The 15300-nt window shown below is 42.3% G+C and overlaps 1 protein-coding gene across 3 annotated transcripts in view; it reads left to right on the forward strand.

Moving 5' to 3' along the window:
* slc18a2 (solute carrier family 18 member 2) overlaps positions 1 to 15300 on the forward strand; it is a 224028-nt gene that overhangs the window by 98490 nt on the left and 110238 nt on the right. For all 3 annotated transcript variants that reach the window (XM_039737103.1, XM_039737096.1, XM_039737105.1), the window contains exon 3: positions 3745 to 4105. In XM_039737103.1, the coding sequence (XP_039593037.1) occupies positions 3745 to 4105 (361 nt within the window). The remainder of the gene's footprint in view (positions 1 to 3744; positions 4106 to 15300) is intronic.

A 15300-nucleotide genomic window follows, 5' to 3' on the forward strand; every position in this document is an offset into this window, starting at 1 on the left:
ACTTTGCGATATGTTTCACTGTTTCTAAATGAGATTGTTTAACCAAGGGGCATCTGAACTCCCTATCACACTTGTTTCACCAAAGGCTACTAGGTTGTCAATGAATTTAAAAAGGTAAAACTGGGTCACAGAACCATAAAGGTTGAGAAACACTGTTGTAAGGGAAGGCGGTGCGGGGAGAATGCATAAAAGTTAGCCATGCAGAGCAGCACTGATCAGAACAAACCCTAAAGGACTCTCCAAAAGTCAGAAAACATATCTGAGCATGTGAAATAATATTAATAATAATAATGAAAGAGGGCGGAGAGGTGGCAGAGTGGGTAGCGCTGCTGCCTCACAGTTAAGAGACCCGGGTTTGCTTCCCGGGTCCTCCCTGCGTGGAGTTTGCATGTTCTCCCCGTGTCTGCGTGGGTTTCCTCCCACAGTCCAAAGACCTGCAGGTTAGGTGCATTGGAGATCCTAAATTGTCCCTAGTGTGGATGTGTGGATGTGTGTGCACCCCGGGGTTTGTTTCCTGCCTTGCACCCTGTGTTGGCTGGGATTGGCTCCAGTAGACCCCCGTGACCCTGCAGTTGGGATATAGTGGGTTGGATAATGGATGGATGTATGGATAATGAAAAATGTATTACTGTGCCTAGTTTTCGCAATATGTAGAACATTACCCTATTATTTTCCTATGGCCTCAACTCAGTTAGCCATAATTAGTGCATGTGGGAAGTACAACAAATGATTTCTAAAGTACATATTTTTATCATCATATTATTACACTGTCCTCATGACACTCCTTCTAAAGGATCATTTGAAGAAACAAATGTCTATGATGAATGTATGACTGCTGTCTCTTGTTATGATTTGCATGCTCTCACAATGATGAAAATGTGTGAGGCCTCAATACAATCCATTGAACAGAGCAGGGCCTTTCCTAGCCTGCCTAGAATAGGCCTCACCCCAAACTCCAGAGGTGGGCTTTGTCCTATACAGGCCCAAAAAAGGAGATGTTGCAAAATATACACAAAGGTGCATAAATGTCCCAATGAGAGAGGAATCATAAAAAAACATCTTGCTTGAGTGGCAAGTCCAGAACAAAACCTTCTAAAAAATTATTTGAATTAAACAATAGAAGAATAAGAAATTTTAAGTACAGCAAAAATAATTAAATAAATAAGTTTCAATAACTCAGAACAACAAATCTTATTTTGCAACCCAGTAATCAAGATCATAGAACAGAAGCAAAATATCTAAAAGGCCAGAAAATTAATCTTCACAAAGACCTGCTCTCTCCGAATGTTAATGAACCACTAAAGGATCTGCTCCTTATCCTCACATATATAGGCTTAGGGTGGTCCTTAGTTGTGATGTTAGGGTGGCCCCACATCTTTGGGCTCCGCCCACAAAACACAAGAAGAATACATAAATCAGTGTTTCACAGCCTGTGGGCCGTGACTACTTTGCAGGTGGGCCGTGGCCAACCCCAGAAGAAACCCCACCCCACCTTCACTGCTCCATTTGCACTTGACTGACAGCAACAGCAGGAGGTAAAGCATTGACGGTCACACTTGATTTATGTAACGCTCTGATAAGTGTGCAAGATCTCCCCACCCTGCTTTGACAATCTTGTTAATTTCTTGTAGGGGGATTCCCCCACTTTTGGTTGTGCAAAACTCACAGATAGGGGCATCATCTCCGGTTTGTTCATGCTAAATTCAGGCAGATTAAGTAATTTGATTGTTGTAAATTTATGAAGGAGGAACCTGCACCCCTCCCCAAACACCCTGGCATGTGAAATACTGGGCAGTGACACCACAAAGGTTGTTAAATGCTGATATACCGCATTTACGCATGTACCACGCACACATTTTTTCCTGAAAATTAGCATTAGAAAATCAGGTGCGCATCATACACGAGGAAATGTAATTCTGTAATGTTTACTTCTTTTACTTAGGCTCGCTTGTGCTCTCTCTCTCTCTCTCTCTCTCTCCCTCCAAACGCTTCCTATACAATACAACGTGTGTCGTACACGGAGCAAAACGATTTTCACGATTTTCTGTGTAAAAATTAGGGTGCGCATCTTACACGAGGGTGCGTGGTACACAAGTAAAAATGGTAGACAATAAATAACTAAATAGAACAATTATAAAAAAATCATACTTTTATTACATTTTTTTTTTAATAACTTAAATTTTAAAAAATAGTAAAGGAAAAAACACATGAGATAGATAGATACTTTATTAATTCCAAGGGGAAATTCACATACTCCAGCACCAGCATAGTGATAAAGAACAATATTAAATTAAAGAGTGATAACATTATACAAAGTTATTGTCTGTTTTTATCTGCATTGTTTACGTTTACCACTCCCACCCCAGTAGAACTGAAGAGTCACATAGTATGACGGAGGAACGATCTCCTCAGTCTGTCAGTGGAGCAGGACGGTGACAGCAGTCTGTCGCTGAAGCGGCTCCTCTGTCTGGAGATGATCCTGTTCAGTGGATGCAGTGGATTCTCCATGATTGACAGGAGCTTGCTCAGCTCCTGTCGCTCTGCCACGGATGTCAAACTGTCCAGCTCCGTGCCTACAGTAGAGCCTGCTTTCCTCACCAGTTTGTCCATGCGTGAGGTGTCCCTCTTGTTTATGCTGCCTCCCCAGCACACCAGGGGAACACACCCTGACTGAAAAACTACATCTACAAACTGATAGACTGAAACTGTGAAATTGACAAGATGCTAGAGTTGACATGTTTCCAAGTGTCACACCACTTCAGACGTCTCCTAGAATGTCCACACATCCCCAACTTTGAGAACCACTACTTTAGCTGAGTCCTAATAAGCATCAACATCATACTGGGGTTCTCTGGTGTAGCAGGTCTCTACTTCATATGACACTTCAGTGTCTGTTATCCTACCCTATCAGGCTCAGTAGGAGAATATTGGGGCTTGGATTGCTGTGGACTCCCACCATAAAGCATCTCAGTTTGAAGATTTACACTGTGGTGAAGTGGTGATGTGGTGGTGGTGAGTTTCGAACGTGCAGCATCTGGCTTAAGAGTGAGCACTTTGAAGCGCAAGCTAAATTAAGAGCTCCATCAGTCAGCTACGCAGAGCCCACGTTTGAACACTGTGAGCAGTGTGCTTCCTGGTGACGTCAGTTGATGTGTCTGCAAGTCACTCACCCCCACCCGTCAACAGTGTAAATCCCATCCTCGTCGGCAGTTAATATTTCTGAGGACACACACCATAAAGCATCTCATTTTGAAAATTTGAACTACCGGTGGTGAGTCTCAAGCTCGCTGCACCTGGTTCAGAAACGAACACATTCACCTTGACCTAAATGGAGTTAGACATGCAGAGGCCATCTCTGAACATTGTGAGTGGTGTGTTACCTGGTGATGTCAGCTGATCTCTCTATGTGTCAGCCCCAAACTTTTTCAGGGTTCATTCCAGTCTGCTGCTGAAAGTGAATGGCAACAAAATGTGCCACTTGGGATGGGGCAAGCGTGTAGTGCTAGGTGGGCCTGCCAGGTGAACGCTTAATAAAGCAACTTCACAGAACTTTGAATCCCAGAGGGGTATTAAGGTTTACTCTGAGAACATCAGGCTGGTGCGGTCAGAGTGTAGAGTGTGCAAAACTCCATGCATAAGAAGATTCTCAGGGCGGCACCAGAGCAGTCAAGGGGTGCCATATGGTTTTTAGGTTTAGGGCAGGATGACCAGTGGGCTGATTGTGTTCTTTCCTCTCTTTTGCAGTACCCATAATCCCAAGCTACTTGTACACCGCAGAACATGAATCTCCATTGACCAAACCTCACATGGAGCGCCCTGACCTCGGGTCTCGGTCGTCTTCAGACGCCTTTTACAGCATTTTCTCATACTATGACAACTCAACCCTGGTGACCAGCAACACCTCTGCTGAAACAACCCAAAGCCCGGACAGTTTCCCATCTAGCACCACTCAGACTGCAGTGATGAACACCACCGATGCCAACTCAGACTGTCCAAAAAAGGACAAGGATCTTGTGAATGAAAATGTGAAAGTTGGCTTGCTGTTTGCTTCAAAGGCCACCGTACAGCTGATAACGAACCCATTCATCGGGGTGCTGACCAACAGGTATGTCAAGTCTATGGGCTTAAATTCACCGCTTTCACTTATTCTTGGAGTGCAGTAATGCTGGTGGGCTCTGGTTAGTCAAAGAGCAGGTTGAATAAATCATTGTTTTGTAACATGTAATGTCTTTTGGTTGGATATCAGTAGTATTAAATGAAAGTTGCTGGTCTTCATTTTGAAATTTTGAATTTCATTTTGTAAGGTGTGAATTTTATAAATAAACCTGTCATTTCATTTTAGTGTTGCACATCACTTAAGATCTTTCAAACTTAAGTACATAATAGCGTTAACTTTGGCCTGCCATCCATGTGAATCTTTTTCTTCTTCGGTGGTATTAGATGAATGATTGTGTTAAAGACCCAAAATAGGAAATCTCTCCAGCCATGAGTGTGCTTGTCAGTTTGTCACTTTTGTTTGACAGTAGGCCTACACTCTTCATGTTCCATGACGTGATTGTGTGTGGAAAAAACCTGCTCATCTTATGTTTAGTAACAGCAAAGGTTTTCCATCAGGTTACATTCGACCTCTGTGTGTTCAGCAGGGCTGGATGCAGGTGTTAGAATAACCACGCCAGACAATTGAAAATGTTTGGGACAGCCATCCATATAATGTATCCAGGGTTAAGTTGAGCAAAGACTGAGTCCAAAACAGAACTGACTTTAGTGAGGCAAGATGGTGGTTTTAAAAGTGCTAACGGGGAAATGACTTCATCATTGGTGCTGGAACCGGATGTGGCATCATCATTGATTCCGGAACCGGAAGTGACACCATCGGCCCCAGACGCCGGAAGTGATGTCATCAATGATGTCAGAACCCTGTGGGATTTCCCATGGATGGTCTGCAAAAGATTGAGAGAGACAATCGGCGCACCCCGGCTCCCCCTGGTCTAGTGTGGAACTGAAATAACTTAGGTCCTTCAGCTGTCTCCCAATCACACGTGTGTGACACAGGTTAACGTCATACCCAAGATGGAGCAAATACAGGTTAAGGGCCTAATGGAATGGAGTCACTTCAGACATTTACGGGATTCAAACCAGCAAACTTCTGATTGCTGGCGCAGATTCCACCACTCCGCCCAACCTTGGGTTGAAGGTGTAGCGATATATATGACACTTTCTGAGACTTTTAGAAATGTAGTATTATTGATGTTTCAGCCTATGATAGAGTATTACCCAAATCAGCGGTCCCCAACCTTTTATGCAACATGGACCGGTTTCAGGTAAGACAATATTCCACAGATCGGCCATCACGCGTGTGTTATAAAGCGTAGTAAAGTGATGTATCTTTTAATGCAAGGTGCTTGGTCTCAGTTTTGAAGGCTTCATGGTACATCCGGTCTCCACATATTGTACAGAGCGGGCTTGGAGCTTGTGAATCACCTGTCATGATGATAAACCTGTAATTTAAGTAGAACTCTTGGTATTTTTTTTTTTGAAATGCAGCTTTCTCTTTCTTGCCAGCCTTGGAGTCTTTTTCTGTCTCATCATTAAGTCTCCTTCCATTTTGAAAGAAACTATCTAGAGCTCTTTGTTTTTTGTTTTTTTTTACTCATTTTAGGCAGGGTTAGCTTGTAGGTTTGGTTTATTGGGCATCAAAATTGTAACAGACACAAATATGGGAAACGGGCACAGTCGGAAGTGATGGGGAGATTGTTGAATGATGAGCGGTCACAGTTATTGAAAGTTATTGTACATTACACACAAATCAACCTGCACACACATCCAGGTACGACTTCCTTAAATACAGGGGCTGTTGAGGTACAACAGAACAGAATAGGATTCTCAAACTCCAGTCCTGGTGGGCCGCCGTGGCTGCAGGTTTTCATTCTGACCCTCTTCTTAATTGGTGACCTGTTTGTGCTGCTGATTAACTTCTTTTGAATTAATTTTATTTGACTTGCTCTTTAAGACTCGGACCCCTCAATTGTTTCTTTTTCCTTAATTTAGCATCCAAACAATAGTGAAATTCAAAATTAGCCAAAACATGACCAGCAAAATGTGACAACCACACAATATCTGAAAACAATGGAAGGGTGAAGGTCTCAGGAATGTGGATCTGCTCAGGTCCCCAAATCATTTTATCAGGGCTGTTAGAAAAGAGAAAATCAACAATTTCAGAAATGTTTGCTATTGCACAACGAGAGTAGCAAGAAGCCACAGAATGAAAAAACGAGTTTAATTCACGACAAGAATTGGCACCTCATTAAGCAACTGGTTGGAGTTTGACGTCCTTACTCCTGTTGGCTGGCTCAAGTTTCATTTCATTTCTGTTTGGGCGCCATTTAAGGAAAGAAATGAAGCAATTCAGAGGAACGATGAAGAATTTCAGGGGAACAAATCTTAAAAAAAACAAGTCAATTAAAATGAATTCAAAAGAAGTTAATTCGCAGCAAAAACAGGGCACCGATTAAGAAAAGGGTTAGAATGAAAACCTGCAGCCACTGGGGTCCTCCAGGACTGGATTTTGAGTCACTGTTCTACAGAGATGATCTGGTCATTTTTTAAAATAAAACACCCTGCAGAATCTGATAGTCAGTAAAAAAGGAAATAAAAAGTTTTTTATTTTGTCTGTGCAGCTCAGTACCAAGTGATCCACAGCCCAGTGGTTGCCAACTGCTGTCCTATATAACGTGTTCTTTATAATCTGGTCGTTTTAAAATGGATTATGAACTGATTTATACAATGGACTCGCAAAGCATTCACACGCCTTCGCTTTCTGCACACTTTATTGTGTTGTAGATTTAATTTCAAATTGATGAATGTGCCATTTTTGCCCATTAATCTACACTCAATAGCACATAATGACAAAGTGAAAGCGTGTTCTCAGAATGGTATTCAGGCCTTCCAAATTGGTGCACCCTGTTTGCTTTAATTCTTCTTGAGATGTGTCTACAAATTAACCGGAGTCCAGCTGTGGCGGATCGGCTTAGAAAGACACACGTGTACCTGTATACAGAAGGTCTTACACATTCACATTGCAAGTCAGGATGAAAACCAAGCCATGAAGACTAAGGAAATCTCTATAGAACCTCTGCCATCAAATTGTGGTGAAGAGTAGATGAGGGCAAGGGTATCTCTCATTCTCATAAGTTTTCAGATCTTTAATTCAGCAATTTGTGGAAGCTTATTGAGCAGCAATTTACAGCTTCAAGCCTCTACAAGCTGTGAGAAACCTGGATTTGGACATTCTTCCTGTCAGGTCTTCTCAAGCTCCTTAAAGTACATCCATAAACTTCCATCCTCGGTCTCTCCACAAATGGTCTAAGGCAGGGGTTCCCAACTCCAAGTCCTCCAAGCCCCAGTGGCTGCAGGTTTCCATTCTAACCCATTTCTTAATTAGTGAGCTGTTTTTGCTGCTGATTAACTTCTTTTGAATTCATTTTAATTGACTTGTTTTTGAGATTTGTTCCCCTGAATGTCTTCATCATTCCTCTGAATTGCTTCATTTCTTTTCTTAAGTGGCACCCAAACAGAAATGAAATGTGACGTGAGTGAGCCAACAGAAGACCAACTAAGTCAGGGCCTGAAACTCCAACCAATTTCACTAAAAAAACTGTTGCTTAATTAGACGCTGAGTCTTGTTGCTAATTAAACTCGTTCTTTAATTCCATGGCTTCTTGCTGCTCTCATTGTGCAATAGCAAACATTTCTGAAATTGTTGATTTTCTCTTTTCTAAGACCACTGGTAAAATATTTTGGGGACCTGAGCAGATCAGCATTCCTGAGACCTTCATTTTTCTTTATTTTCAAATTCGGTATGATGGACACAGTTTGCTGGTCATGTTTTGGTTCATTTCGTAGCTCATTATTGTTTGGTTGGTAATAAAGGAAAAAGAAATAATTAAGGGGTCTGAGTCTTCAAGAGTAAGTCCATTAAAATTAATTCAAAAGAGGTTCATTAGGAGCAAAAACAGGTAATTATTAAGAAAAGAGAATGAAAACCTGCAGCCACTGGGGCTCTCCAGGACCGGAGCTGGGGACCCCTGGTCTAAGGGGTTTAAGTCTGGGGTCTGGCTGGGCCATTCAAAGACACTTGGGGACTTGTCCTGCAGCCACTCCAGCATTGTATTGGCTTTATACATTGGACCACCTGTCCTGCTGAAAGATCAAATGTGATTAGTCAGAGGTCACATTCACTCTGGGCCGTTCCGTATTTGACCAATCTCATTGTCCGTATAACTGAGAAGCACCCCATAGCATGCTGCCACCACCATGCTTCACTATAGGGATAGTGTTAGGTGGGTGATGAACAGTGCCTGGTCTTTGTCAGACATAATATATATAAAGTTGTGCACAAAAAATTCCATTTTATTTCATCTGACAAGAAAATCTTTATCCTTATCATCCAGGTCAGCTGTCATTTGCCTTTTCCACCAAAGGCACTTAAGCGTAAGCTCCTGATTGATGGAGTGTTGCTGAAAAGATGCTTCTGACAACTTCTCCCATCTCTCCTTCTGAAATTCTTTTACAATGACCATCGGGTTTGTGGTTACCTCCCAGACCAATGCCATTTTTACCTGGTTATTCAGTACGGCTAACATTAGGAGGAGTCCTGCTGATTTCAGACTTCTTCCTCTTCACAATTAATGAGGCCAATGTACTCCTGGGAACTGTCAAATCTTTACAAATGGTTTTATCCTCTTCCCCTGATCTATGCCTCATTACAATTTGATGGCATGAATTAAATGTAAAGCTTTGTCCTACCAATTTCCAGTAGTAGTGTGAAGCTTTGGCACGATTGCGAGTGCTTACCAGACAAAGATGTTTCCAACCAAGGCAATATCACCTGGACAAGTAGGCCTAAGGACAAGCACAAACATCCAGATCGAAACTGTAATCCATTTTGGTTGTAGTTGTAATCTAATAGTGTGTGGGATGCATAGAAATACATACAGACAGATGTTCGCGATTCCCTTGGTGTCTTTTCAGCTCTTTGTTATTCTTCTTCCCAGCATCCACTGTGCCCTCTGAATCTTCCCAATGGCATAAAACAGCTGGGGCTGCTGGGAATTGTAGGCAATTTTAAGTAGCACTGCTACTGTGTAAATGTAGTTTCAAACAAACAAAGTATATACAGGTAATTAAGTCATAAACTGGCCTACTGTGGTTGCTTCTCCCTGTCCACATCACAGGTGACCAGGGCAAGAAATGCACATTGACAAAACTCTAAAGGGGAGGAAATCCCCATAGCTTACTTTAAGAAAGCTGTTTCTTTCTTTTACATATCTTAGATGACAATTCTAAAATGTAATAATATATAAAATGTATAATAATCATGAATACATTACACAATATTACATAGACTAGCTGTCCACCACGGCTCTGCCCGCATAGTAGTGAAACAGGACAAACTTTAAAAATCAATAAACAAACTGGTATTGCTAGCTAAACGGAGGCAGGGTTCACTCCAACACGTCATGAGGGGTAGACCGACTTGAACGGAGGCTGGCGCGTCCCGTCCGCTTCCCCCTCCCCTCGGCCCGTAGCCTCTGTCTTGGATTCGCACAAATAAATCGCTCCAACATGCAAAGTATGATACTTAGCACGATGAGAGGAGTCACAAAATCAGACGGAAGTAAATTTTAGAAAAAAATCCCAATCTAAATCCATTAAGTAGTTCTCTCATGAAAAGCGGATGGACGGACAGAAGACATTGGATTTTATACTATGTACAGACATATATTATAGGCAGCATGGTGGCACAGTCATAGCACACTGCCTCAGAAGTATGGAGACCAGTGTTCGTGTCCTGGGTACTCCAAGTGTAGAGTTTGTATGTTCTATGTCACCACAGGTTTCCACCGGGTGCTCAGTTTTCCTCCCATAGTCCAAAGATATGTTAGGTAGATTGGCGATACTAAATTGGGTCCAATGTATGGTTGGTGTGTGCGTCTGTGTGTGTTTGTTTGCTCTGGTGCCCTGTCCAGGGTTTGTTCCTACCTTGAGTCCTATGCTATTTGTATGGTGCAGTCTGCTCTGCTCACACTCAACCACAGCCACTAGATGGCGCATGCATGCACTTCTACATTTTTCTGCAGCTTACATGCACCTCACTTCTCACTACGAAAGACCCCTGCGTGCAGCAAACAGCACCACACAACAACAACAACAACGTTGAGCTAATGACCCAGAGGAAGAGACACAATGTCGACATGAAGCAAACGCAGCAGCTCAAGAACGTGCAAGTGAAACATCTCAGCACTGGAGGCGAAGGCTTGAAGTTTTCACAAAAAAACTGTATCTGGAGGTATTTTCTCAAGACAAAGATTAAATTCAGCTAAGATATGGTATCGCCAGTGACTTTTTTATGAAAGTCAGTGGGGCAGCAAGCACAGGTGGGTCCACATCCTCTGCCCTGAGTAATTCTTAATAGTTTGCTCACACCTCTCCAAGTTCACAAATACAAGTAGTCCCCAGGTTACGGACATCAGTCATATGACTTACGAACGGGGCCGTAGCTGCTGCATCTGCCTGGGACACGCAACACATCCGCCTCAGTAACTGCCGTTCTGTCATCTTCGGTCTGGAGACGCTGCAAGCGGTGGTTGGATGGAGGCTGGAGGGGTGATTTTGCTGCTCATGCAGTGTAGTGTCCCTCGGGCGCACCCCATTCATTCTCAGTGGGTGGCAAGTGGTGACCCGAGGTCCATAGTCACCGGGGCCACAGCTACCACTTGTGTGCAGGATGGAGGCCTGATGGGGCGGTTCGCTGCCCACTCACCACACCACCGCAGCTACTGCTCCTACCTGGACGGAGGCTGGATGGGGAGTTTCACTGCCCGCCAACTGAGAACAAACGGGGCAGCTGTGTGTGCTGGTGATGCTGCAAGTGGTGACCCGGTTGTGGCTTAATGGAAGCCATTGAGGGTGAACGGGGCAGCGGGGAGCAGCAATGCAGTGTGCCTCAGGTGGCTCCCTGTTGAATAGGGGCGGTGGTGGGAGCGATTCACTACCTCGTTGTCAGTGGGCGGACGCTGCAGGCAGCATGCTGTAGTGGAGGTGACTGTGTGGTGGGCAGGTAGTGAATCGCCCCTTGCTGCCCCATTCATTCTCAATAGCCAGCCTGCTTGTACTGTTACGCACATAGCAGGAAGTTGTCTCTTATCAGTACATCAGACATATTGATGACGGGTGCCTTCCTGCTGTGATAGCGTGTACAGTGCTGTGCAGAAGAGCTCATCTTAACCTTTTGTCTTCACCCTTCAAGAATGTCTCTCAAACACAAATCTGATGCAAGTGCTGGTGATACAGTAAAGAAAAGAAAAACCATCACCATTGAAAATATAAAAAGGTCAGAGAGAGGCGAAGCTCCATCATTCATTGGCAGAGCACTTGGTTACAGTCAGTCAACAATAGCATTTTTTTAAATAATGTACCTGTTTCGACTTGCATACAAATTCAACTTAAGAACAAACCTACAGTCCCTATCTTGTATGTAACCCGGGGACTGCCTGTATAGTAAAACTGCTAGGGAATCTTCAGGTTGTATTTTGTCCCAAAGACCACACATAACTAGTGTTAAATAAATAGATTAATATCAAAATAGCTGTGCTACCATTTAGGACAGGTTGAAATGTAAGTTGTCAGCGTAGACTTCAATGTTAACATTTGCAGTGCACCATGCAATGAATGTGTCTCTGTTATATATCATTTGGTATGGGATTTGTAATAGCAGCGGTAATGTTTGTGATGCACCATCTGTTGGAATGACAAATGAAATGCATTTTATTACTTAAAATGTTTGTGATGCTCTGTCTGTTGGAATGTCAGAGAAATAGCAACTGGATGGACACATATGCACTTATCCTTTAATTAAGGTGACTGTATCTCCATTAACAGTTATAATACATATTTACATTTTGACTGTGTGTCATTCTTTAAAATACATAAGTTGCCCAACTTGATGTTTTCCTGAATATCATTTCTTAACATTTTCTTGCCCACAGAAACACTTGCAGTTTCTCAGCAGCTTGAAAGAGAAGCCGGGCGAGTGGCAGTGCGCTTTTCTGTCAACAGGCTCCCACTTCCTTTTCCAGATTCTAACAGGATGGCAGAAGACTGTGGCAATCGCACCTCACATTTTCAGTTTAATTAATCTTGTATGAATGTCTTCTAGTGCTCTGTCAAAAATCCACTGTGCTGTGGCTTGTGTGTTTCAGTGAGCGATGTCTGACAGCGAGCAACTGTTAACAAAACCGGCAACTCGTTCTGAAATGCGGAACAGCTTCGATTTTCTGATCTGGTAGCAAAATGAAGGAGGAAATGCTGCCTACACACCACCTACGTTCTGCTCAAATACAGGACAGGGCTGGAGCTGTAATGGCGCACCGTATTGATGACAAATCGAAGAGGTGTAATTAGCTGATAGTCTTGACAGCCGAAGTGAAACCCACCATCGCTGGTATCATACTGTGTTGGAAGGCCTGGAATCCTGTCAGATTAAGACTGAGTGGCAGAGATGGATTTACTTGTGATTAATCTGAGGGGAATATTAAAGAGCAATCAAAAACAAAGCTAGAAATCGGTACATAGGATGGAAAAATGAGAAACAAAAGTGAACTTGAACCTAAAATCAAAACATTCGCCTAGAATATTTTTATTCAAAGCCTTTCCTTTAAAGTAATGGGTTTAAGGTTATAGGGCATGGTCACATTTTATCACAGCACGATGATGACACACAATGTGGGCATCAAAAGCCCTGCAGTACAATGTGTCTACAGCTCCAGTGTAATATGTTATTTGTACTTTTGTTTTGTTTTAGTTATGATCTTCCCTAAGATCTGTGGTGGGCTGGTGCCCTGCCCGGGGTTTGTTTCCTGCTTTGTGCCCTGTGTTGGCTGGGATTGGCTCCAGCAGACCCCCGTGACCCTGTGTTAGGATATAGCGGGTTGGATAATGGATGGATGCACTTCCCTATGATTAATTAATTCTTGTAAATAGGTAGTAGTACAGACAACCCCCGAAATTCATGAGTTCCTAGAGGACCCACAAATTGTAAAAAACTGTGAATTTTGGATGAGGTCAAAAAAATGCCCTTAAATGCCTATTTTTATAGTTTAAACCCTAATTATGCCCCCAAAACACTTTAATTTCATTTCAAACTCAGCTTAATATATTACCTAAAAAAAAAAATGTAAAGGTAAACCCGTATACTGTACAGTAGTGTATTGCTATGTCTCCCGCAGTGCTAGAATGTAAAATACCGATGTTACCCTTATCCTTCTATATAAAAGCAGTCAGGATTGTCCTTCCGTCCTATGAGTGCTACGCAGGTACGGAGTTTCACACGCACCCCGCCGTCCATTTTGCAATGCACGATGGGATTTGTAGTTTCGTTTTTCCAGGTAAAAGATGATTTTCTACTCCAGACTGTGCGATATCTTCTTCTTCTTTCTTACTATAGAAAAGCGGTCGGGATTGTCCTTCCATCCCGTGAGTGGAAAGCGTAGCGGTATTCCACTTATCACAGACTTACTACTTGCAGCTTGAGGTACGAAGCGACGCTATGTGAGCAGAGTTCTGGTGCTCCCATCGTTCCCTTGTTTTTGTGCGCGATGCGCTGGAAAAATAGACAAAATGATGTCTCTGGAAATAATTAATGTTGATGGAGTACAAATGCCTCACCGCGTAGTAAATATCAGGGGGGTTCAAAAGGGCGACCTCAATATAGAAAAAAAGTTCAAATTTCATCACAAAAATAACAGAAACTACGAGTATTAAAGTAATACCGCTCAAATGCAATATAACCAAATTAATGAGTTTGTATAAAATATCAAATTGATCTACATATTGAATTGCCTTAAGAAGTGGTCAACTTAAAAGTCGGTCGCCTTAAAAGGCGGGTCAGCCTAGTATGTACTATAGTACTAGGGTGTTGTACTGTGTTAGCCATTATGAATGTAGTGAGAAGTCAAGCAAAATGACCCCTTTTATTGGCTAACTAAAAAGATTACATTATGCAAGCTTTCATTCGCTCCTTCTTCAAGCAAGATGTAAACTTCCTATATGTACTGTAATTCATACAAGCACGTCTGCTTTGGTATGCGCTGTCGTTTTTTCTTTGGTATAAGTAGGGTAAATACGTAATAATTTAATTTAATAAAAATACAGCAAAATGTACGGGTACTCACCAATAATGAATGATATTGAATGAAGATGATGATGAATTAGCTGTGCAGTATGATGAAGCAGAGGATTTACAGCTCCTCGGGTGGCTACTGCAGCATAACTTTTTAGTTCTGGGGTCAAATCCAGTAGTTCAACCTTCTCACCTTCTGCGGTGATTGATGTCATTCACCAACTCTCTGTGAATGGTACTCAATACTATTGATCAGTGGACAATTTGCATATCTTTGATCACACAGCCCATTGTTAGTCAATGGTGCTAGTTTGGTCATTAGGCCAAGGTACTGTTTATAAGGTTGGAGAAACCTGCAGTCAACTGAGACTGAGGAAGTCACTTGAATGAGTGATGAAACGTATTGGGGAAAAAAAAAAAACTATGTCCAGATGAACAGAATCAACTTTCTAGAATTTCCTTACCTGGATTAAGCATGCATCGAGACATTTGTTTAAAATTATTTCTAATTGATTTAATTTATATATTAGTAGGCATAGGGGAGAAGCCACTTCTGTGATGGCCTGTTTTTTTTTTTTCCCTTTTTGTTTTCGGAAAGGAAAATAAACACTTTTGTTTCGACCCTACATGCCTCTGACTTGACTGCTGTTTATACAGCACAGAGAAAGACGGATTGTAGTCAGCTGCACTTACACAAAAGGGACACTTTGATGTCACTAAAACATTAATAACGCAAAATCCGTAACACTTGTTGTGGCAAAAACACGCTACTCAAAGGCGGCACACGAGTCTCAGGAAGGCAGCAGAATCGAGCTTCATAGCGTGATACTCAATTCAAATGAATCGATCAGCAAATTCAGCGAGCTTACATTTATTACAGTTCTTATCACTTATACAAAATACTCTTGTCATCATTACCTAATGTCCATCATGTGACTGAAACTGCCATCATCACTTCATACCCTGTGCAGGTGTCCGAAAACGTATTCAGTGAACAAATAAATAGCTAAAGTTGAAAGCAGGAGGACCCACGTATGAGACACTGTACTGTTCAAATGAAAGTTACTTGACGTCTAAGCATCTCTCAAGGTTGAAATTTTAAGCAGCTGCATTTCTAAAAC

The sequence above is a fragment of the Polypterus senegalus genome, chromosome 1, assembly GCF_016835505.1.
Source record: "Polypterus senegalus isolate Bchr_013 chromosome 1, ASM1683550v1, whole genome shotgun sequence".
NCBI classification, from domain to species: domain Eukaryota; kingdom Metazoa; phylum Chordata; class Cladistia; order Polypteriformes; family Polypteridae; genus Polypterus; species Polypterus senegalus.